At 47.6% G+C, this 25,130-nt stretch overlaps 2 protein-coding genes across 2 annotated transcripts in view; one reads left to right on the top strand and one right to left on the bottom strand.

Annotated features, from left to right (window-relative positions):
• Positions 1 to 25,130, top strand: part of LOC130301846 (zinc finger protein 845-like) — a 76,851-nt gene that overhangs the window by 18,995 nt on the left and 32,726 nt on the right. The gene's annotated exons all lie outside the window — the stretch shown is intronic.
• Positions 15,805 to 25,026, bottom strand: LOC130286227 (zinc finger protein OZF-like). Its single transcript, XM_056537257.1, has 7 exons — positions 24,801 to 25,026; positions 21,384 to 21,510; positions 21,149 to 21,282; positions 19,849 to 19,927; positions 19,650 to 19,741; positions 19,412 to 19,520; positions 15,805 to 17,417 (listed from the first exon to the last, which is right to left on the bottom strand). The coding sequence occupies exons 2-7, from the start codon at positions 21,469 to 21,471 to the stop codon at positions 16,525 to 16,527; spliced, it is 1,395 nt and encodes a 464-aa protein (XP_056393232.1). The 5' UTR covers positions 21,472 to 21,510; positions 24,801 to 25,026; the 3' UTR covers positions 15,805 to 16,524.

Here is a 25,130-nt window from a genome sequence, read left to right as displayed (position 1 = left end):
AAAACAGATGACCCAGGACAGGGCACAACGGCAATGTGAACTTAGCCTTAGGCTACGTTCAACATCACCGTCGTGCTCCATGCGGTTCAGGGTCGTTCGGCTTTTTTTGGGCCAAAATGGACCCTGAACATGTCTGAGCACAATGGGCACCACCGGGTCCAGAAGGATTTTATTGACTTGAATGGGGTCCATTGGACACTGAGGGGTCTCATTGACTTTGACTGGGGTCCGTCGGGTTTCTGCCAAGTGTCTGCTGTATCGTAGGACTCAAGCGGAGAAGAAATCTTATAGTCTTGGGTAGCATCATGCAGTAAGACAGATATTTATAAACCTGATCCAGAGAGCTTTGGAACTTTGAGGGGGCTGAAGGTTCACCCTCCATCATTACACAGGAGCGACTTAGGGACAATTCTGAATGTCCTTGAATGGTCCAACCAGAGACCTAAAAAATGGCTTCCACTGACGGTCCCAATCCAACCTGACAAAGCTTAACGGCAGAGAGGAATTGCAGAACATCGCCAAATCCAGAGGTATAAACCTTGTGGTCTTATCCCTAAGAAGACTGGAAGATGTTGTTTGCCTCATTCGTCATGACCTAGTAAAAAGATAATTGATGAATTAAAGGCACAGTGATAGCAGTTTAGCATATAATCATGAATATACCGAGGAGAACTAAACTTATAGTAATTTGAGTAATTTATGACATATTGGTACATACCATGTTATCAAAACCCTAACAAAGAAGATGATACAATAAGAATGATGTGATAGTTTGTCCCCTGTATGTAAGACCCCAGTAGGTAGCTTGCCCCATATGTAGAACCCCCCGATAGTAGCTAGCCCCATATGTAGAACCCCCTGTTGGTAGCTTGCCCCATATGTAGTTTGCCCCCTATTTGTAAGATCCCTCTGTGGGTAGTTTTCCACCTATTTGTAAGATCCCTCTTCAGGTAGTTTGCCCCCTATATGTAAGATCCCTCTGTAGTTAGCTTGCCCCCTGTAGGTAGCTCTCCCCCTGTATATAGGGTCCCCCTGCAGTTAGCATATACTCTTAGATAACTTTCCCCTTGTGGTTAGCTTTTCCCCTTTAGGAAGAATTTTTCATTCCAAGGAGAAAAAACAACAACACATGTCAGTTCCCACAGTCACCGGCATCATCTCCAGCTTCTTTCTGTGGCCGCTAGAGGCCGCAGGATGCTTCTCTACCTATGGGACCTATGGGCACAATGACATTATCCTGTGCATCCTAGAAGTGATTTCACCAGCCTCTAGTGGCTGCAGGCAGCATCATTAGAGGTCGAAAGCCCCTGGAGACCACAGAGCTAGGAAGCACTAGGACCAGCGTTCCTACAGGGGTCCTCGTGTATCCCATCGCCTATTCTCCACTGGACTTCAACAGTGTAATAGTAGGGAATCACTGGCCCAACGTATAATGGGCACCCACCCTTACATGGGCAGCCCAGACAGGAACTAGTCCTTCAAATCAATACCTAAAAAATCAATACGTTAAAGGGAATTTGTCAGCTTCCCACCAGGTATAGGAGCTGCAGATCACGGCAGGTAGATGGAAGGGGAATCAAATAACTATACCTTTAATTTTGCTGATCACTTTTTGTAACATTATAAAAGTTCCTTTTTTTTTGTAGCTGAGCTGAAGAGTCAAACTGGTGGTGCAGCAAACGATCACTAAAATGAGCGGGTAGAGAAGACAGCCCCATAGACTTAGGGGTCTATCTTGGTCACCTGAAAGAGCCAGGAGAGAACCAGATTAGCGCAGATTTCTACAGCTCGTTTTAGTGATAGGTTGGGGTCTGAACACTCAAACATTTTCTTATATCTCTAGGACATTGATATACTATAATCAACAAAGAAAAAAACACAACAGGGCGCGCCCCTAGTAAGGACCGCTAGAACGTGGTACAGATCTAAATAACTTGGGGTCCTTACCCTTAGGTGTTGTGCCGAGGTCACATCCTGCCATGCATTGCTGCCTACCTACCACCTCCGACCCCGACATACATTTCGCTTGTGCTTTGTCTCTGCCTTCTCCTTTTTGTGTGCTGATCTGCTGCTGAAGATAGGGCAGTGGGAGGATCCAGGAAGGGGCATTTATTATAAAACATAATTTCGCTAGTAGAATCCCATAGTCATGTGTAAAGTTTAAGCTAACAATCGAGTTTACAAGTTTTTATAGCCTTAGCTGAATGACAGCAGTTTTTCCAATGGTTTACAGCTTCAGTCTTGAACTATTGACCCTCCATTCCCTTCACTTATACAAGTGTCTCTAGTCCTGCAAAAAACATATTTACTTAATCCCTTATCAGTGAGAGGCTAGATTACCCATGGGTTCCCTGTAACAGCAGAACACAACACTATGGAAAGTATAAGTATTGCCGCTCCTAATTGTGCGTTGCGTGCCATATAGTGAAGCACATGAAAAGCTTCTTTACGGTCACTTAACGTGTTTGTTTTGCGGTTACGTGAGGCACTGCATGCATTGGTCTTTATTCTTAAAGTAGAGAAGTCATTAATTATAACTTTTTGTGAATTGGGACATTTACTCTTGTTTTTTTTTTTTTATTCCAATGTAAATTTAGTAGGAGTCTGAGTCGGTGCATTGTTTGCCGACTCCGACTCCAGGTATCCAAAATTTCATTAGACTCCGACTACACAGCCCTGATTACTACTGGCATTACTTGTAACATTTTTATTTCCCTGTATTCCATTTGCGTTGTGCCCACCGTACCTTCTCCACTTTTCTGTAGTTGTCAATTTGGTGCCTTGTTTTTAGACTTTATGTTACATTTTAAATGTATGTTTTTTTTTTTTTGCATATACCGTATTTATCGGCGTATAACACGCACTTTTTAGGCTAAAATTTTTAGCCTAAAGTCTGTGTGCATGTTATACCCCGATATACCCCCAGGAAAGGCAGGGGGAGAGAGGCCGTCGCTGCCCGCTTCTCTCCCCCTGCCTTTCCTGGGGTCTAGAGCCCTGCTGCCGGCCCTTCTCACCCCCTGGCCAGGGGGAGAGAAGCGGCGCCGACAGCCAGGGGGAGAGAAGGGGCAGCGGCACCCTTTGCCGGCGCCGCTGCCCCGTTGCCTCCCCCCATCCCCGGTGGCATAATTACCTGAGTCGGGTCCGCGCTGCTGCAGGCCTCCGGCGTGCGTCCCCGGCGTCGTTGCTATGCGCTGAACGGCGCGGCGCATGACGTCAGTGCGCCGCGCCGTGCATAGCAACGACGCAGGGGACGCACGCCGGAGGCCTGGAGCAGCGCGGACCCGACTCAGGTAATTATGCCACCGGGAATGGGGGGAGGCAACGGGGCAGCGGCGCCGGCAATGGGTGCCGCTGCCCCATCTCTCCCCCTGGCTGTCGGCGCCGCTTCTCTCCCCCTGGCTATCGGCGCCGATAGTCAGGGGGACAGAACGGGCAGCGGCGCCGATAGCCAGGGGGTGAGAAGGGCCGGCAGCAGTGCTCTAGACCCCAGGAAAGGCAGGGGGAGAGAAGCGGGCAGCGACGGCCTCTCTCCCCCTGCCTTTCCTGGGGGTATATCGGGGTATACACGCGCACACACGCACCCTCATTTTACCATGGATATTTGGGTAAAAAACTTTTTTTACCCAAATATCCTTGGTAAAATGAGGGTGCGTGTTATAGGCCGGTGCGTGGTATACCCCGATAAATACGGTATATCTAATAAAGTGGTAATTTTTACATTACTGGTTCTTTTGTTGGTGTATATATGAGGCTGCGGTACCCGCTAATTTCCAGATTTACGCTAACCTCACTTGAAGTTTCAATCACCATGACTCTAATACCAATACAGATACACTTGACGCTTCAGAGACTCGGGTATTGTTAGCTATTTTATCTCTTTTCCATACATCGGAAAACAAACATTTGTTCCATGTTCACTTACCTGTGAACATGGAACAAATAATATTGAAAAATCAGGGGAAGAAAAAGAAAATAGACCAACTCCCAAAACTAGAGTATGTTTCCCTCCTACGAGACACCAACCGCTCAAATTACCCTCATCCTTCTATCCGGTATATAACCAAGGCTCGTATATAGAGGTCTTATCTGACTTCAGGAAGTTGGCTTCTACTTATCCCCCTTGTAAACAGAACATTACTGCTCTCGAAAGAAAAGCTCTTAAAGGGGTACTCCCGTAGGAAACTTTGTTTTTATTTTTTTTTATTTTTATTTTTTTAAATCAACTGGTGCCAGAAACATCTGGCACCAGTTGATTTAAAAAAAAAAAGTTTTCCATGGGAGTACCCCTTTAAAGAGTAGCACCCACCATCCTTTTTTTTATTTTTTTTTTCTATCCCTAACCCCCTCCCTGCTTAAAATTTTTTTTGTTTTTTACTATGTTAAAAATTACTTTTTGTCTGCCTGGTAGTGTGCTCACTACCAGGCAGACTTCCTCAGCAGGCACTACGTCACTGATGCCTGCTGGGGAGGGCGACTTCCGCCCTTAGTTCATCTATATAAGGAGCCTCCAGCTGTTTCACCACTACAACTCCCAGCTTGCCCTGACATCTATTGGTTGTCAGGGAAAGCTGGGAGTTGTAGTGTTAAAACAGCTGGAGGCACCCTGTGCAGAAAACAATTAGTTAGGGCCATGGGCCCGGCGCGGCGCTACCCGGCTCCCTCCGTCCGTTCCCTGATCCCTCCCCCCCCCCCTTGTTTAAAATGCCGAACCCTGCTCTCCCCCAACCCCACGATCCCCGCTCTCCCCCAATCCCCGCTCTCCCCTAAAATAGATCCGTACATACTGCCAGACAGTCCGGCGTGCAGGGGCAGCAGCAGCGGCGGAGTCATGTGCAGGAGGAGTGGCCGGACGGCCAGGGAGCCAATGCGCTCACTCCCTGCCTGTCTGATTGACAGCCAGGGAGCGAGCGCAGGCTGAATGAATTAGGACCGATGCCCGGCCGGCATCAGTCCGAATTCAGGCGTGACGTCACGCCAGCCTGCAGCTGGCCACTAGGAGGGAGACCCCTAGGGGCCGGTTTTCAAACTTTAATTAAAGCATTTTAATAAAAAAAAATAATAATAATAATGAAAATGTATTAGAGATATGTTGTAGTACAACATATCAAAAAAAAAAAGTTCATGACAGTGCCCATTTAAGAATCTTCAAAATAATAAAGATTTAGTGCTGCGTCCTGCCGATAAAGGGGGGGGGGGGGGGGCTTGTTATTATGGATTTTGATTAGTATGAACAGGAGGCGAATCATATTCTGTCAAATAAAAAATATTACTCCATTATAGACTAAGATCCATTCCCCAAATTAGAAATGGAACTACTACTCTGATTAATACCCCTACATAACAGATTAAATAAACATTGGTATAATATCAAAAAGAGAATTCCAACAACATGGTGTCTCGAGACATTGCGCCAATTGTCATTCAGATATTCAAAATTACACCCCCGGAAAGGATTCCAAAGGATTCAATGGAAACGCAAGGAAGTCAATTGGATATACCGGTTGGGAACATTATCCGCGGATGGTTTGAATGAGCTTTCTGGAGTAATACTGTAGTTTATCAACCTCCCCCCCATTATCCTAATCCTACCAACCCTTCCCTCTTCATTGTTCTGCAGTCAGTTCACAGTTTTTACCTGCATTATGGACCGATTTCTAATTGAACGGGTATTCGGGGCAAAAAACATTTTCTCCCCTATCCAAAGGATAGGGGATAAGATGACTGATCACGGAGGGCCCGCTGCCGAGACACTTCGTGATCTCCTTGTAGCACCCGCATGTAGTTTACGGGACTGGGGATGTGACATCACGCCATGACTATGGGAGGGGGTGTGACCTCTGGATTTCCAGGACTGGGGACGTGACATCACGCCACACCCCCTCCATTCATGTCTATGGGAGGGGGTGTGACCTCTGGATTTCCGGGACTGGGGACGTGACATCACGCCACACCCCCTCCATTCATGTCTATGGAAGGGGGTGTGACCTCTGGATTTCCAGGACTGGGGATGTGACGTCATGCCATGCCCTCTCCATTTATGTCTATGGGAGGGGGTGTGACCTCTGGATTTCCGGGACTGGGGACATGGCGTCACACCACGCCCCCTCCATTCATGTCTATGAGAGGGGGTGTGACCTCTGGATTTCCGGGACTGGGGACGTGACTTCACGCCACGCCCCCTCCATTCATGTCTATGAGAGGGGGTGTGACCTCTGGATTTCCGGGACTGGGGACGTGACGCCACGCCATGCCCCCTCCATTCATGTCTATGAGAGGGGGTGTGAACTCTGGATTTCCAGGACTGGGGACGTGACGCCACGCCACGCCCCCTCCATTCATGTCTATGGGAGGGGATGTGACCTCTGGATTTCCGGGACTGGGGACATGACATCACGCCCCCTCCATTCATGTCTATGGAAGGGGGTGTGACCTCTGGATTTCCGGGACTGGGGACGTGACATCACGCCACGCCCCCTTCATTCATGTCTATGGGAGGGGGTGTGACCTCTGGATTTCCGGGACTGGGGACGTGACATAACACCACGTCACATCCCCAGTCCCAGAAACCCGGAGGTTACCAAAACCGAAGATTCAGCACCAGGGAGTTTGCGGGGGGGGGGGGGGGGGGGCTCTCAGCAGGGGCCCCCCCGCGATCAGACATCTGTCCGCATAATGTCGGCATAATATCCACTGTCATATACATATCACTATTTGGCAGGTCCATTCATAAATACTTCATGTTTATTCTTAGTATATGATTCTAGTTCCCTCCACATTTTCTCGTTTGTCCATCTTGTATCTATTCCATCTGAATACCTATATGGACAAATTTTCTCCATAGTGCCCAAAAAACTGTCCTTTACGGGATGGGAGATTGAGCATTTCATATAATAAGGCCACATAGTATCTCTTTACGCACTTCCTGCTCATTTCCATAACAGTTCTGACTCCAAACGATGTTTTTGTTCTCGGCGCGATGTTGTACCACGTATCCACACGGCTTCTAAAGATGCCGCCAGATGGATTTCTTGGACCACTGCCATCTGGTGGCTCAAGGATATGGTGTATTGACACTAAGTCAGTGGATCTCAACCTTTCACAGCCCATTCCCCAAAAATTGTCCCCCCATATTAGAGACATATTGTAATGATTATAGTATAATTCATATGCTTTACTTTCCTCTATAACAGGCCCCCTGTTCCTCTCCCTATCTCCACAGTCCATCGATTGACGTCCTCTCTAAGGGTGCATGCACACCACGTTTTCACTATATGGGTGCCGGATCCGGCTGGGGGAGGGGAAAACCGTGTGCTCCCGTACCTCAGCCGGACCGGCGCTGAAATCCATTGACTTTAATGAGCCAACCGGAGTCACGTTTTATCGTTGTACACTACGTTTTGAGGTCCAGTCAGAAAACCGGATACGGGTCAAAAATGAGCCGACCGGAGTAAAAAGGTGACTTCGGTTGGCTCATTAAAGTCAATGGATTTCAGCACCGGTCCGGCTAGGGTACAGGAGCCCACGGTTTTCCCCTCCCCCAGCTGGATCCGGCACCCCTTAGTGAAAATGTGGTGTGCATGCACCTACGCGGAGTTGTTTACTTTTCTGTTCTTCACTATCAAGCCTAGACCGCCATGAAGATTTCTCCCATACAAGACGTCTCCACAGAACCTGCCAAACAAACATTTTAGGCTCCTTTCTGCAGTACAATACCCACCTATTTACAAACTCCTTACAAACGCTTTGTGTCCCCATAAAGTGGTGAGGCCCCCTCTGTGCCCCCAAATATAGCTGTAGGGCCCAAAACAGCCCCCATATATAGTTGTAGACCACCATACTGTCCCGCTTTGGTGCTCCTCTGGTCTGGGGACCTATTGTTATGGCTCATAGCAGTAGGTCCCCGGTCTGCAGGGGCAGTGGAGCAACAAAGCTGATGGTAGTTACTGCCCACAGCAGCCCAATGCCCGTGCTTCCCCTTTGATGTCCTACTGCTCCGCTCCTCGGTGCAGTGACGTCAGCCGACCGTTTCTTTCAAAGTGGTCCAGACCAGTAACGAGTGGCTGCTATTACCCCCTGGAGAACTGCTAAGATTGAGAACTAACTTTGAGCAAATATCGCCATCTACTAGAGATAATGTTAACAGCAACTCATCTAGCGATCTTTTAAGCTCAGTATATGATGTATTGCAGTTTTATAATTATAACTAGGGATCGACCGATTTTCGGTTTGGCCGATATTATGTATTGCAGTTTTATAATTATAACTAGGGATCTACCGATTTTCGGTTTGGCCGATATTTATGAATTTTTACATTATCGGTATCGGCAATTACCTTGCCGATAATGCCCCGCGACCGCCGCTGCCCCATTGCCTCCCCCATTCCTGGTTTTACAATTACCTGTTCCCAGGGGTCAAGTCCTGGGAAAAAAAATGTGGGAACTCACCCTAGATTTCCACTTAAAGGGGTACTAGACATCTTATACCTTATCCAAAGCATAGGGGATAAGATGTCTGATCCCGGGGGTCCCGTCGCTGGGCACTCCCACGTTCTCCCTGCTGCTCCCGGTGTTTGTATAGAGCGTTGGGTGCAGCTCCAGAGGCTCGTGACATCACGGTCACGGCCCCTAAATGCAAGTCTATGGGAGGGGGCATGACGGCCGTCACACCCCCTCCCATAGACTTGCATTGAGGGGGCATTACTGTGACGTCACAAGCCTCTGCCCGGCATCACCAGTCATCCGTCATGGAGCGAAGTTTGCTACATGCACCAGATGTTTGGGGTGCCGCAGCCAAGATCGCAGGGGTCCCCAGCAGCGGGACCCCCGTGATAAGACATCTTATCCCCTATCCTTTGAATAGGGGATAACATGTCTAGGGGCAAAGTAACCCTTTAAGGGCTGGTCCTGCAGGACTCCTGCTAATGGGAACTGCGTTCCTGCTGTGGAAAAAGTGCAGGAACTCCGTCCCCACAAGTTCCTGCAGGACTTGAGCCCTGCCTGTTCCCGGGGCCCACGCTACTTCTGGCTCCTGCGGCGTCCTGCGCTATTGCTGTGCGCTGCGCAATGACAAGTGACGTCCTCAACGCAACGTCACTGTCAGTGCGCACAGTGACAGCTCAGGACGCCGCTGGAGCCAGAAGTAGCGCAGACCCCGGGAACAGGTAATTATAAAACCGGAGATGGGGGAGGCAATGGGGCAGCGGCCGTGGTTGGACTAGGGAGGACTCCAGGACAGGCAGGGGGAGAGAAGCGGGTGGTGGCGGTGGTCTCTGGCCCCGCAAAAGCCGCTGCAGTTCATTGATTTAAAGCGCCCGCTTTAAATCATTGATCTACAGCGGCTTCTGCGGTGCCGGGGGTGGGTAGCCGATAACTTATACCGGAATTTTGGAATAAGTTATCTGCCTCAAAGTTCACATATTATCGGTATTAGCCCTAAAAAATCAATATCGGTCGATCCCTAATTATAACTTTTTGAGAAGTTGATCATTTTATTGCTTTTATATCTTTGTTATTACAGGTTATTTTTCTGCATACGGCACTTTTTTTTTTTGCGTGATGGTTTATCTGCATTTTTTTTGCACACGGCCGTGGACCTGTGATCCGGTAGTGATCAGTATGACATGAATATAGCCCTTTCCCTTACGTCCTAACCAGTAGCACAGATGGGGTATTCCACCCCCCGCGAACTGGTAGGACAGATGGAAGTTTTATTGAACCTAATTAAACAATCAGTAAAAACACACCCACAACACCCTGTATAAGTAAGAGGGTCATGCTCTGCTCCATTGTGTTTTTTTCTGTCCTCCCGGACAGTGGGACAGATGGTGACTCCCTTACTCCTGTTATATAATAGGAGGGGGGGGGTTTTCTTACTTGCAAATCTGGGCATAGTTTGCGCCCATCTGCTTCTATACCTCGGAGCCGCGACTCCAATCGCGGTCCCGGCCGGAAGTGCGTCAGCGGCGTCTGACGTCACTTCCTGTTTCTCTTTTCGCTCCCGGCTCGGTTTTTTCCGCCGTTTTTGCTAATAATGCGGCGAAACCAAGCGAGGAGCCTCTTTCCATAACCCTCTAACTAATAGGGTTCCTTTCTTTCCTGTTTTTTTAAGACAGGATTTCTTTATCTCTGTAACTCCGCCTGGTGGGCGGAGTCTTGTTTTGGCGCCAGCCAGGAGGATATTTAAACTCCCCCTAGGCTGTCATTCAGCCTCCTAGAGCGCAGAGCTGTTGGTACTTCCACAGTCCTGTCTTTTTGAGTCTAGTAGTGCATCCTTGCGGATACTACTGTTTCCCTATCTCTATATCTTACCTGGTCTCTTGCTGAGAACTTTGGGTATTTTAAATTATATTTTAGCTAGCCGCAATTTTTTTCTTGCCGCTACATTATCTAATCCGCCAAGCGCAAGCACCTCTCTTGCCATGACTGCAATACTCCCCTTGCGGATAATTATGAATTTTCCAGGTGCCCTCCTTGTAGGGCTAAGTCTCTACCTTCCCACCAGACTGAACCTACAGTCCAAGATATGTATGTGTGGGTCTCCTCTAACATGTCGGCTATGCAAGCCTCTATTGAGGAGCTGAAACACGTTGTCCCTCAGAAACGCGCCAGACCTTCTTCACCTCCCAGAATGGAGACGTCTGTGGACGTGAAGCTGTCAATGGCCATCCTAAGCTGAACGTACCTGCTCTCCTCAGATAGGTGGTCCCTGCTGAGGCAGACTGCTGCCCGGCAAGTACCGGCATGGGAGACTGTCTCTCAATCCAAGGTGCCATTGACATTTTAAAACAAAAGAAAAAAAGGATGAGGAGGTCACTGCATCCTATTTCTTTCCGCTGGAAAAGACCCAGCGTCTTCTGAGATCCATCCGGTCGGGGGACCAGGATGTTGATCCCGGGGAAGCCTCTACCTCCGCCTCTAAGGGACCTGGGGTCTTTAAAGCGGATGATACCCTTCTGTCCGTGCTTAGAACGGAATGGAAAAAAACAGAAAAGGGTCCGGTCTTAACTAAAAGATTTAAGACCATGTTTCCTATACAGGAATCTCAGCTTTCCTCCTGGGGCCCTGTCCCTAAGGTTGACATGGCAGTTGCCAAACTGTGCAAGAGGACAGTGGTCCCTGCTGAGGATGGGTCTTCCTTGCAGGATCCAATGGATCGGAAGGCTGACTGTGCCATGAGGCGCTCCTACTCCACTGCTTCTGCGTCTGCATCAGTGGCGATAGCTTGTTCTGAGGTAGCAAACCTTTTGAAGACCCGCCTTTCTAACATCCAGTCGGATTTGGACCAGGGGGTTCCTAGAGATGAAATTCTTTCATCCTTCAAGATGTCCAATCTGGCCGTTGATTTTTTGTGCGATGCTTCCACCCAGCATCTTAAATTGGCCTCCAAGTCTATGGCCCTGGCTTCCGCTGGACGATGTCCTCTGTGGTTAAAACCTTGGAAGGTTGACAACTCTTCCAAGAACACCTTATGTGCTATGCCTTACGAACCCGGCATTCTTTTCGGAGCTGAGCTGGACCGCATTATGGAGGGACTTTCTGACAAGAAAGGCAAGTCCCTTCCTTATTCCTCCTTTCGTGGTCGAGGGCGGCGCTCTGGGGGCGGATCAGCCCCCCAGCCTAAGCCTCAGAGAGAATGGGGTAATCAACGCCGGGGTGGAAAACGCTCCCGTGGCCCCAAAGACAACAGAAAGCTCTGACTGCGGGCTTCTACGAAGCTCTGGGTTCCTTGCCGAGGTGACCTTTCCAGTTTCCCATCCTGCCCCCCAGATTCCAGTTGGTGGTCGTCTTCACCATTTTTCAAGCGCCTGGTCCCTCCACATTCAGGACCCTTGGGTCCTGAGATTAATCTCGGATGGTTATTCGATAGACCTCGAATCAATTCCTCCATCCAATTATGTGGAGACAAGAGTTCTTTCACCAATCAAACAGGGGGCGCTAGAATCCTACATTCTGGAATACATCCAGAAGAATGCCTTAGAGGAAGTTCCTCTTGCAGAGCGGGGGTCAGGAATTTATTCTCCAGTCTTCCTAGTTCCCAAGGTAACAGGAGACTGGCGGATGATTATAGATCTGAGATATCTCAATCAGTATGTAAAGCACAAACGCTTTCGTATGGAAACTATTCAATCTGTGGTCAACCTCATCTCGCCAGGGGATTACCTGGCTACTCTGGATCTAAAGAATGCTTACCTTCATATTCCTATTCATCCGGTATCCAGAAAGTATCTAAGGATCGCAGTTCAGGTAGGGGGAGTTGTAAAACACCTCCAGTTTGTAGCCCTCCCGTTTGGAATTTCTTCGGCCCCACACACATTTACCAAAGTGGTGGTAGCGGTAGTTGCTGCTCTAAGGCTCCAGGGGCTCAGCATCGTTCCCTACCTAGACGATTGGCTCCTCAGAGCTCCTTCTTCTGTGATCCTGTCCCAACATCTGCAACTAGCAGTATCCTTCCTTCACCAGTTAGGGTGGATAGTCAATTGGGCCAAATCCAATTTCCTCCCAACGACCTCAGTGAGGTTCCTCGGCTTCGTAGTCGACTCAATCTCCATGACACTTTACCTCTCTCCCGAGAGGAAATCTCGGGTTCAGGAATCGGCCCTCTTTCTCTCTGTACCCCGGAGAGTTTCCATTCGCACTCTCATGCGGATGTTGGGACTTACGTCCGCTACCGTGGATGCGGTTCCTTGGGCTCTTTGGCATCTACGCCCTCTTCAATCAGAGGTGCTCGCCACTTGGAATCTCAGGCCCTCGGGCCTAAACAAGTGCCACTCCCTGTCTTATCGAGTTCGGTCCTCTCTCAGATGGTGGTCTCACCTCGAGGACGGCAAGTCAATGATCCAACCCCCTTGGATCATACTTACTACCGACGCGTCCCTTGTAGGTTGGGGAGCGCATCTCTTGGATCTGTTAGTGCGGGGATCTTGGTCTCCACAGGAGAGAGGGTTAACCTCCAATCTCCTCGAGATTCGAGCCATCAGATTAGCACTCCTCCACTTTGCTTCTCTTCTTCAAGGGAAAGCAGTAAAGATCCAATCCGACAGCATGACGGCTGTATTGTACATCAACAAGCAGGGAGGCACTCGATCACAAAGCCTCCTCAGAGAGGTGGGTCTGATCTTGGATTGGGCAGAGAGGAACCTAACCCACCTGTCGGCAGTTCACATTCGGGGATCTCTCAATGTGATCGCCGACCGCCTGAGCAGAGGACTTTCAACTGGAGAATGGTCTCTCCATCCAGAGATGTTCAAACAAATAACTCTCAGGTGGGGTATGCCAGAAATAGATCTTATGGCAACAAGGTTCAACACCAAAGTGGTGAGATTTTGTTCCCTGTACAGGGAAGACAACCCAGTAGCAATCGATGCTCTCTCAATCCCATGGAGGTTCAGGCTGGCCTACATCTTCCCTCCAATTTCCTTGATCCCAAGGGTATTGATGAAAATCAGGCAGGACCAAGCCTCTGTCATAGCCATAATTCCATTTTGGCCCAAGAGAGCTTGGTTTACCCAACTCTTGCAAATGAGTCGGGGACAATTCTGGAGGCTTCCCCCAGAGCAAGCACTAGTGTCGGGGGACACTCACAGCTGCTCAAATCTTCAAATGTTCAACCTGACAGCCTGGAGGTTGACCAGTCCCTTCCACATCTAGAAGGGCTTTCTAGTGCGGTCTTGAATACCCTCTCGCATTCCAGAGCGGAGTCCACTAACAGAGCCTATAAAAGAATTTGGACAACTTTTCAGTCTTGGTGCTCCAAGAAACAACTACCTGGACAGAATCCAGCTGTTGCCACAATCCGCAACTTTCTCCAGGAGGGATTAGACAAGAATCTATCTCCTTCCACACTCAGAGTTCAGGTATCAGCCATCTCTGCCTTTCTCAATAAACCATTTCTCAAGACCCACTAGTCAAAATATTCTTGAGGGGATCCTCAAAGTTAAAACCTACAATTATACAACCTGTCCCAGCATGGGACTTATCGATGGTGCTCAAGGGGTTAGCATCTCCCCCCTTTGAGCCCTTGGAGGAGGTGGACATGAAGTTCGTTACCATTAAAATAACTTTTTTACTGGCAATCACTTCAGCCAAAAGGATTGGGGAACTTCAAGCGCTCTCGGCACTTGAACCATAAACTAAGTTTTTGCCAGATCGAGTGTTACTCAGATTCATGCCATCCTTTATACCTAAAGTTCCATCATTCCAAAATATTAATCAGGTTATCTCCCTGCCAGTATTTTCTCCTCCTCCATCCTCCAATGAAGATAGTGCTCTTCATTGCCTAGATATCTCGAGATGTCTCCAGATCTATATAAGAAGATCTTTGGAGTTTCGGAAGGATGAAAATCTGCTAATTCTCTTTTCAGGACCCAAGAGAGGTCTTAAAGCTTCAAAGCCCTCCATCAGTAGATGGGTAAAAGATGCCATTCGTATTTCCATGGTATCCCAAGGTAAGGAGCCTCCTGAGTTTGTAAAAGCTCATTCCACCAGGTCTGTATCTACCTCCTTTGCGGAAAGGAGTCTTGTTCCCTTGGAACATATATGCAAAGCTGCTTCCTGGAGTTCACTCTCCACATTTATCACCCACTACAGACTTGACAGTAGATTGGCCGATTTCTCCTCATTTGGACGGACAGTATTATCTGCCGTCAGGCATGAGAGCCCTCTCTCATAGGGTTTCTGCTTGCCATTTCCCCATCTGTGCTACTGGTTAGGACATAAGGGAATCGTTAATTTCTAACGATAATTTGTTTTCCCTTAGTCCTAACAGTAGCACAACTTTCCCTCCCTAGTTAAGTTATTTTCTTCTATTATTTGCCTTTAGTTCTTCTTGTTACTACACAATGGAGCAGAAGATGACCCTCTTACTTATACAGGGTGTTGTGGGTGTGTCTTTACTGATTGTTTAATTAGGTTCAATAAAACTTCCATCTGTCCTACCAGTTCGCGGGGGGGTGGAATACCCCATCTGTGCTACTGTTAGGACTAAGGGAAAACAAATTATCGTTAGAAATTAACGATTCTGTGTTCTAAGACAGCAAACAGCTGTTTGGGCATGCTAGGAGTTGTAGTTTTGCAAGATCTGGAGGGATACAGTTTAGAGACCACTGTATAGTGGTCTCAGACTGTAGACCTCCAGCTGTTGCAAAACAACATATTCCAGCATGCCCAAACAGCTGTCTGGGCATGCTGGGAGTTGCAGTTTTGCAAGATCTGGAGGGACACAGTTTAGAGACCACTGTATAGTGGTCTCAGACTGTAGCCCTCCAGATGTTGCTATGCAACTTACCGGCTTCCGTAGGATCCAGGGAGCCGTCCTCTTCTTCCGCCCGACATCGCCGCCTGCCGATCACTGTCTCCTGCAGCCTCCGGATGGGTAAGTAGATCTTCGGCGCCCGGTCCTCTGTCGGTTCCCCGTCCTGCCCCGCCTATTGTGGGTGAGCAGGATGGGGAAAACGAAGGTTAACCCCCCGCCCCCGATCTGCTATTGGATGTTGCTTCTGACAACCAATAGCAGGGATAGAAGGGGTGGCACCCCTGCCACCTCACTCCTATCCCTTCAGGGGGATCGTAGGTGTCTTAGACAACCGCGATCACCCTTATATTCCGGGTCACCATAGACCCGTAATGACCCGGGATGGGCACAAATCGCAAGTGTGAATTTTGGTAATAGCTAAATTAGCTCCCTGCAGATATTGGAAGCAAGTGGAAGTTCCAAAACTAGAAGAAATTGTTAATATGGTGCAACATGGTTATAAATTAGAAGAAATAATAGCGATAGGAAGGAATGAAACTATAATGTTTCATCAGAAATGGTGAAATGAAAAGAATTATGGAAAAATTTAAGGGAGAAATAGAGAATTCGTATTAAAATACTGGAATGTATAGAGTTAAATAACACTAATAAAATCAGAAACACACCAGATGGAAAATGATAAAAAGATATAGGAAGGTGATGGCGCCACAGTATGGGAGATGACTGGGAAGTGATTATGTATGTAATTGTTAGAACTGCGAATTATGTAACCTTGTAGTCTCGTAAAATATTATAAAAAAATAAAAAAAAGTTTTTGATTCCGACAGTGACCATTTAATGCTGTACAGATCACTTTCCATCCGCCTCCTCCTTATCTTCACAGACAGAAAAGGAAATCACAGCTCAGTATTAGGCCTAGTGGTCAGAATAAATACTGCAAAAAATTCAGGATTATTTTATAATATAGATAGTAAAATGGAAAAATAAAAATATTGGAAAAAAAACTATAGATCATTGATGTGGAATATGTCAGCGCTATATACAGTATATATGGATAAAATTAAATTTCACTTCACAAAAATGTAACTTGAATGTTCGGTAGATAATTTCAGGATAATTTCACCCAAAAGATAAACCTATTATTGCCTGTTAATGAGACACGAGAGAAATATTTAGTTTCATAGCATTTCCCACATTCCTACCATTTTCTCAATATGAATTTTTTAATAAGCTTCCATTTTTTTTCCTTGCAAAACATTTTCCAAATATAGAACTTCAAGATGTCTTCTCTCCTGCATGAGTTCTCTGATGCCTTAGAAGATTAGATTTATCTGTGAAATATTTCCCACATTCTGAACATGAAAACGGCTTCTCTCCTGTGTGAGTTCTCTCATGCTGATCAAGATGTGCTTTTTGTGTAAAACATTTCCCACATTCAGAACAAGAGTATGGTTTTTCTCCTATATGACTTCTCTCGTGTGTATGAAGATGTGATTTGATTCTAAAGAATTTCCCACATTCAGAACACGAATATGGCTTCTCTCCTGTGTGACTTCTCTCGTGTATTACAAGATTTGATTGACTTATAAAGGACTTCCCACATTCTGCACATGCATACGGCTTCTCCCCTGTGTGAGTTCTCTCGTGCACAACCAGACTTGATTTATTCGTAAAACATTTCCCACACTCAGGGCATGAATACGGCTTCTCTCCTGTGTGAATCCTCTCATGTCTGACAAGATGCGATTTCATTGCAAACCGTTTTCCACATTCTGAGCATGAATACGGCTTCTCTCCTGTGTGAATTCTCTCATGTGAAACAAGATGTGATTTCTGAATAAAACATTTCCCACATTCTGAACACGAAAACGGCTTCTCTCCTGTGTGACTTCCTCTGTGTGTATAAAGATTTGAGCTTTTCGTAAACTCTTTCCCACATTCATCACACTGGAACATTTTCCTCCCTTTCTGCTCTGTCCTTGTGGTAACAATGTGTGGTTGGTCAGGAGAAGGTTCCTCATGATCAGGTGGATTATTATAGGATAGATCTGGATGGACATTAGGGGTAAGGAGGTCTTCTCCTGAGGAGCGCTCCATCATATCTTCATCTTCTCCTTTATAATTTTGCGATAATGTGAGGTTTTCCTTAGAATTCGTTTTGGGATTTTCTGTAAGGGTTACAATGGATTTTGAGACTTTATTTTAGTTCAAACCAGAAAGTTAAGACATTTCTAAAAATGTCTATTAGGCTGAAAGCAGGCGTGCAGTTTTTCATGATAAAAACAAACATTCATTCACGCATAGGCCTGGTGGGGAGAGGCACATGTTACATTGATAACCTGCATCTTTTTCTTATCCCTCACACATCCGACACCTTTTCTGCGGTCTCCTTTTTTTGTTTTTGTTTGGGAGGACTTTGGATGGAAAATAGTGTCCCAGGGTAATATGGCTGATGTTAATGAATCAAGCAGTGGCCTCTACAGAAAAACCCGAATATACAAGCCTTAAAGTGGAACTCTGGTACATAAGGTCTCATCCCCTATCCACACAAAAGGGAATAAGTGTCTGATCGCGTGGGGGGTCTGACTACCGGGACCCCCGCGATCTCCTAGCCGGCACATCAGCTGTCCTCAACCACAGAGGGACCTCCACAAAGCTGTGGCCGACACTCCCCTTTATGTACCTCTATGGGAGAGCCGGACATACAACGCTAGTGTATCTTGGACTTTCCCAGAGAACTACAAGGAGGGGCGGTGTTGTCCACAGTTTCGTGGATAGGGAGGGGGGATAAGAACTTATTTACCGGCATTCCCATTTAATAACTTTCTAATGAAAATGGAGAAAAGTGTCACTGTTTCCTGTGTCCATTGTAGGGCTTAAAGGGATACTCCGCCCCTAGACATCTTATCCCCGATCGCGGGGGTCCTGCCGCTGGGGACTCCAAGATCTCGGCTGCGGCACCCCAGACATCTGGTGCACGGAGCGAACTTTGCTCCCTGCCGGAAGACTGTCGATACGGGGCAGAGGCTCGTGATGTCACGGCCACGCCCCCTCAATGCATGTCTATGGGAGGGGGCGTGACGGCTGTCATGCCCCCTCCCATAGACTTGCATTGAGGGGGGCGTGGCTGTGACGAGCCTCCGGTGCTGCACCCGACGCTTTAAATGGACAATGGGTGCAGCTGGGAGATCGTGGGGGGTCCAATCAGATATCTTATCCTCGATCCTTTGGATAGGGGATAAGATGCCTAGGGGCAGAGCACTCCTTTAAATCCTTTCCTCGTGAACTTTAAAGCAGTGTTAACCCTTATATATGTTAAAGGACATCTGCAGCAAAAGACAACTTATCCACAGAATAAGGGATAAGTGTCTGATCGCGTGGGGGGAGGGGGGCGAGTGGACAGTGTAAGTTGTCATTGAGCTGTAAGCCCCTTTATATAACACCTCATTGGACCAGTAGTTGGTTTTTCAATAAGGGCCACATATCATTGTGGGTCCAGTTTTGCCCTTGCTGTCCGGGGTGTGGAGAGGGGGGAATTGCTTTCCATACATACCGGTCTGACGGACCCTTTGGGCAACAAATGAAATCTTCCTCTCTCTCTGAAGAGTGCCAAACCTTCTTGAACCTCGGGGGAGGCTGTAAAGTTGGGTAACGTTTACTGCATGTCCCTACGTCACCTCACTAGGGTCACGCTCTACAGGACCATCTTGTTTTCTGCGCTGGGTATGGGGCTCTTCATGCTCACTAGACAATGACAATTTCATCCTCACTGACCAATCACAGCGATTGCCGACCCAGGACCATTCTGAACGGTGACCGGTAGCTGTCAGGGTCCACTATAGGCACAATCACCATATTATGGAGATACTATATGTCTATGAGCGTTAACAAAAGCCTGAAGAAGCCTCCGAATTCACTCTGTAAATCAATTATTACATACCTGGGACAACACCTCCTGGAATTATTACATACCTGGGACAACACCTCCTTGAATTATTACATACCTGGGACAACACTTCCTGGAATTATTACATACCTGGGGTAACATCTGGAATTATTACATACCTGGGGTAACACCTCCTGGAATTATTACATACCTGGGGGTAACACCTCCTGGCATTATTACATACCTGGGGTAACACCTCCTGGCATTATTACATACCTGGGGTAACACCTCCTGGAATTTCCTCCTTCACTTCCCTCATACACGGGTGATGGCCCCTCATCCTCTCTTCTTCATCCTCCACTTTAATATTAGTCAGATCTCCCCCCTGATGTGACATATAGAACAATTCACTACAATACAGCAGACAGGAGGAGCAACAGAGACCCCCAAAATCTACCCCCACATCTATGACTGCAGGACCCCCCTATAGAGATGTAGGATCAACCTCATCTACCTGATGCTTCTCTGGGACATTTCCCTCAGGACAGTCCTGGGAGTACAGAGGGCAGGGACACCTCTCGGGTGGATTTCTATCAATGACTCCATCTGTAGGGAACACACAGTGATGAATAGATTATTCCATGTGATGATCAGATGATGGGTGTAGTAGTATCTAGGAGACCCTCCACCAATAAAAGTCTCCCCCTCCTTACACTGCTGATCGGCCACGAAATCCGTCTCCTCTTCTGGTTCATCTTTGACCTCAACCTTAATACACATCAGATCTTCACCCTAAAGAGCAAAAAATAAAAATAAAAGGGGGCTCCCGAATTCCACCATAACCAGGGGGGGCACACAGCCCCATGGTTCCCAGTATACATGTCCCCCCCCCCTCCTTATTTCCTTCTTCCTCCTTTATCTCCACAGGTTGTTTTCCTCAGTTATTCTGCCCGGTAACAGCTGTTCTGCTGAGAGATGGATTCCTGCTTCTGATTGGAGGATCAGATTCTGCCCGGTAACCATGATCTTCTGCCCAGCGATGCTCCAGCCCAACAACAGCATTCTGATTGGCTGGAGGCCCATTGGCGGGAAAAGTATTTCCCTTCTATACTGGGCTGTGGTGTCTCCAGCTCAGTCACCTGTGGGAAGATTAGAAGAAGCCCCGCCCTCCCCCTTTTATTTCACTTTCCTTTCCATCACAATGTTTTATAGAAGAGGTAAGTGACCCGAGAAGTCATGGGGGACATGTCTATTATTATATCTTATTGTGGTTCTGCTATTTTATTACTACAACTTTGGTTTTGATCAAAGTTATTTATTTATTCTTGCATGAGCAAAGCCGGGGCGCCGGGCAGGAGATCGTGGAGGTCCCTACCCAGATCACACGGAGTTCCCCTTTAATTAGGGTGGAACCTATGGTGCCATGATCAGGGGTTCAATCACTTTATAGTCATATTTTGGAGACTTTAAAGGGGTATTCCAGAATTTTTTTTTATTTGACTATGCTACAGGGGCTGTAAAGTTAGTGTAGTCCATAATATAGTGTCTGTACCTGTGTGTGACGGTTTTCTCACAATTCTTGAGTGATTTTCACCCCAATATTTATTTTTACCAGCATACAAAATGACTGATGTCTCAGATTTTCCCAGGTTGCAATGCGGCCGAGACCTGACTGATGACAGGGAGCCTGTCTGCTTCAATGGGTGGAGCGATTGCTTGGGGTGAGAGAGATCAATCTGCAACTAATGCAACAGCTGTAGGCACCCTGATTGAAAACCACAGGTCTTTTGAATAGATGCACCTCATTAAAGTTTCAATGGGTGGGGGGGGGGGCGGATGTGTGTGAGGGAGGAAAATGGAATTATGGGATTTGTAAGCAAAGAAAAAAGTCAAAAAGGAAATACCAGTTCACAAAAAGTCAGTGTTATGGTAATCTCATGACATAGCCATTTAGCCCCAAGACAAGCGCAGATCCTTCCTAAGCATGTCCATTACTGTCTGGCAGGTACGTACTAATATCACCTTATGGTGGAGAACCCCTTTAACGTCATCTACCTGATGGTTCTCTACGACATTTTCCTCTGGACAGTCCTGGGAATACAGAGGACAGGGGCACCTCTTGGGTGGAATTCTATCAATGACTCCATCTGTAGGGAACACAAGGGGAATGCATACATCAGTGCTGGATATATTTCTATGTCACTCGGTAGTGAGAGTGATATCTATATATATATATGTCTCTTCTTACCTTGTGATGTGAGGGGCCGGTGATCCTCCATCATGACTATGTCCTGGTACAGATCCTTGTGTCCTTCTACATACTCCCACTCCTCCATGGAGAAATAGACCGCCACATCCTGACACCTTATAGGAACCTGACACACAATGATACCGTCATCACCAGACCCCTCCATTACTGTATAATGTCCCAGCAGTGTCACCTCTCTGATCATCACCAGACCCCTCCATTACTGCATAATGTCCCAGCAGTGTCACCTCTCTAATCATCACCAGACCCCTCCATTACTGTATAATGTCCCGGCAGTGTCACCCTTCCAGTCATCACCAGACCCCTCCATTACTGAATAATGTCCCAGCAGTGTCACCTCTCCAGTCATCACCAGACCCCTCCTTTACTGTATAATGTCCCAGCAGTGTCACCTCTCAATCAACAGAACCCTCCATTACTCCATTACTGTATAATGTCCCAGCAGTGTCACCTCTCCAGTCATCACCAGACCCCTCCATTACTGTATAATGTCCCAGCAGTGTCACCTCTCCAGTCATCACCAGACCCCTCCATTACTGTATAATGTCCCAGCAGTGTCACCTCTCCAGTCATCACCAGACCCCTCCATTACTGTATAATGTCCCAGCAGTGTCACCTCTCCAGTCATCACCAGACCCCTCCATTACTGTATAATGTCCCAGCAGTGTCACCTCTCCAGTCATCACCAGACCCCTCCATTACTGTATAATGTCCCAGCAGTGTCACCTCTCCAGTCATCACCAGACCCCTCCATTACTGTATAATGTCCCAGCAGTGTCACCTCTCCAGTCATCACCAGACCCCTCCATTACTGTATAATGTCCCAGCAGTGTCACCTCTCCAGTCATCACCAGACCCCTCCATTACTGTATAATGTCCCAGCAGTGTCACCTCTCCAGTCATCACCAGACCCCTCCATTACTGTATAATGTCCCAGCAGTGTCACCTCTCCAGTCATCACCAGACCCCTCCATTACTGTATACTGTCCCAGCAGTGTAAGCTCTCTAATCATCACCAGACCCCTCCATTAATATATAATGTCCCAGCAGTGTCACCTCTCCAGTCATCACCACACCCCTCCATTACTGTATAATGTCCCAGCAGTGTCACCTCTCCAGTCATCACCAGACCCCTCCATTACTGTATAATGTCCCAGCAGTGTCACCTCTCTAATCATCACCAGACCCCTCCATTACTGTATAATGTCCCAGCAGTGTCACCTCTCTAATCATCACCAGACCCCTCCATTACTGTATAATGTCCCAGCAGTGTCACCTCTCCAGTCATCACCAGACCTCTCCATTACTGTATAATGTCCCAGCAGTGTCACCTCTCCAGTCATCACCAGACCCCTCCATTACTGTATAATGTCCCAGCAGTGTCATCTCTCCAGTCATCACCAGACCCCTCCATTACTGTATAATGTCCCAGCAGTGTCACCTCTCTAATCATCACCAGACCCCTCCATTACTGTATAATGTCCCAGCAGTGTCACCTCTCCAGTCATCACCAGACCCCTCCATTACTGTATAATGTCTCAGCAGTGTCACCTCTCCAGTCATCACCAGACCCCTCCATTACTGTATAATATCCCAGCAGTGTCACCTCTCCAGTCATCACCAGACCCCTCCATTACTGTATAATGTCCCAGCAGTGTCACCTCTCTAATCACCAGACCCCTCCATTACTGTATAATGTCCCAGCAGTGTCATCTCTCCAGTCATCACCAGACCCCTCCATTACTGTATAATGTCCCAGCAGTGTCACCTCTCTAATCATCACCAGACCCCTCCATTACTGTATAATGTCCCAGCAGTGTCACCTCTCCAGTCATCACCAGACCCCTCCATTACTGTATAATGTCCCAGCAGTGTCACCTCTCTAATCACCAGACCCCTCCATTACTGTATAATGTCCCAGCAGTGTCATCTCTCCAGTCATCACCAGACCCCTCCATTACTGTATAATGTCCCAGCAGTGTCACCTCTCTAATCATCACCAGACCCGTCCATTACTGTATAATGTCCCAGCAGTGTCACCTCTCCAGTCATCACCAGACCCCTCCATTACTGTATAATGTCCCAGCAGTGTCCTCTCTAATCACCAGACCCCTCCATTACTGTATAATGTCCCAGCAGTGTCACCTCTCTAATCATCACCAGACCCCTCCATTACTGTATAATGTCCCAGCAGTGTCACCTCTCTAATCATCACCAGACCCCTCCATTACTATATAATGTCCCAGCAGTGTCACCTCTCCAGTCATCACCAGACCCCTCCATTACTATATAATGTCCCAGCAGTGTCTCCTCTCCAGTCATCACCAGACCCCTCCATTACTGTATAATGTCCCAGCAGTGTCACCTCTCCAGTCATCACCAGACCCCTCCATTACTGTATAATGTCCCAGCAGTGTCACCTCTCCAGTCATCACCAGACCCCTCCATTACTGTATAATGTCCCAGCAGTGTCACCTCTCCAGTCATCACCAGACCCCTCCATTACTGTATAATGTCCCAGCAGTGTCCTCTCTAATCACCAGACCCCTCCATTACTGTATAATGTCCCAGCAGTGTCACCTCTCTAATCATCACCAGACCCCTCCATTACTGTATAATGTCCCAGCAGTGTCACCTCTCCAGTCACCAGACCCCTCCATTACTGTATAATGTCCCAGCAGTGTCACCTCTCCAGTCATCACCAGACCCCTCCATTACTGTATAATGTCCCAGCAGTGTCACCTCTCCAGTCATCACCAGACTCCTCCATTACTGTATAATGTCCCAGCAGTGTCACCTCTCCAGTCATCACCAGACCCCTCCATTACTGTATAATGTCCCAGCTGTGTCACCTCTCTAATCATCACCAGACCCCTCCATTACTGTATAATGTCCCAGCAGTGTCACCTCTCTAATCATCACCAGACCCCTCCATTACTGTATAATGTCCCAGCAGTGTCACCTCTCCAGTCATCACCAGACCCCTCCATTACTGTATAATGTCCCAGCAGTGTCACCTCTCCAGTCACCACCAGACCCCTCCATTACTGTATAATGTCCCAGCAGTGTCACCTCTCCAGTCATCACCAGACCCCTCCATTACTGTATAATGTCCCAGCAGTGTCACCTCTCCAGTCATCACCAGACCCCTCCATTACTGTATTATGTCCCAGCAGTGTCACCTCTCCAGCCATCACCAGACCCCTCCATTACTGTATAATGTCCCAGCAGTGTCACCTCTCCAGTCATCACCAGACCCCTCCATTACTGTATAATGTCCCAGCAGTGTCACCTCTCCAGTCATCACCAGACCCCTCCATTACTGTATAATATCCCAGCAGGGTCACCTCTCTAATCACCAGACCCCTCCATTACTGTATAAGGTCTGGTTAATACCTATGTAGGTGGCGGATGGATGCCATGGAGCGCTGTTGGTCCTCCTGACCTTTAGTGAAGATGGATTCGTTCCTTTGGATCTAGAGCAGTGTGCTGTGTGACACGTTCCTCGCTTCTTAATAAACAAAAGGTATTGTTCAGTATTATAGAAGAATAACAAACCTCATATAACCTTACTGCAGGACTCATAAACACGTCACTCCAATGCTAAACTCCGCCCACTCCAGTCACATGACCATCCTCACAGGTCCTTCTTCCCAGTACTTTTATCCTGCCTAGCTCCGCCCTCACATGTACCAGTCACATGACTGTGACATCATCACAGGTCCT

Source organism: Hyla sarda, chromosome 1 (assembly GCF_029499605.1).
Source record: "Hyla sarda isolate aHylSar1 chromosome 1, aHylSar1.hap1, whole genome shotgun sequence".
NCBI classification, from domain to species: domain Eukaryota; kingdom Metazoa; phylum Chordata; class Amphibia; order Anura; family Hylidae; genus Hyla; species Hyla sarda.
The sequence above is the reverse complement of the archived record's forward strand: the minus strand, read 5'-3'. Positions and strand labels throughout refer to the sequence as shown.

Excerpts from the sequence above, each read along its gene's own strand:
- LOC130286227 (XM_056537257.1), bottom strand. The coding sequence starts at position 21,471 with ATGGAGGAGTGGGAGTATGTAGAAGGACACAAGGATCTGTACCAGGAC. Across the intron at positions 21,283-21,383 it reads CCGGCCCCTCACATCACAAG|ATGGAGTCATTGATAGAATT; the intron begins GTAAGAAGAGAC and ends TGTTCCCTACAG. Across the intron at positions 19,742-19,848 it reads TTTCGTGGCCGATCAGCAGT|ATGGAGTCATTGATAGAAAT; the intron begins GTAAGGAGGGGG and ends TGTTCCCTACAG.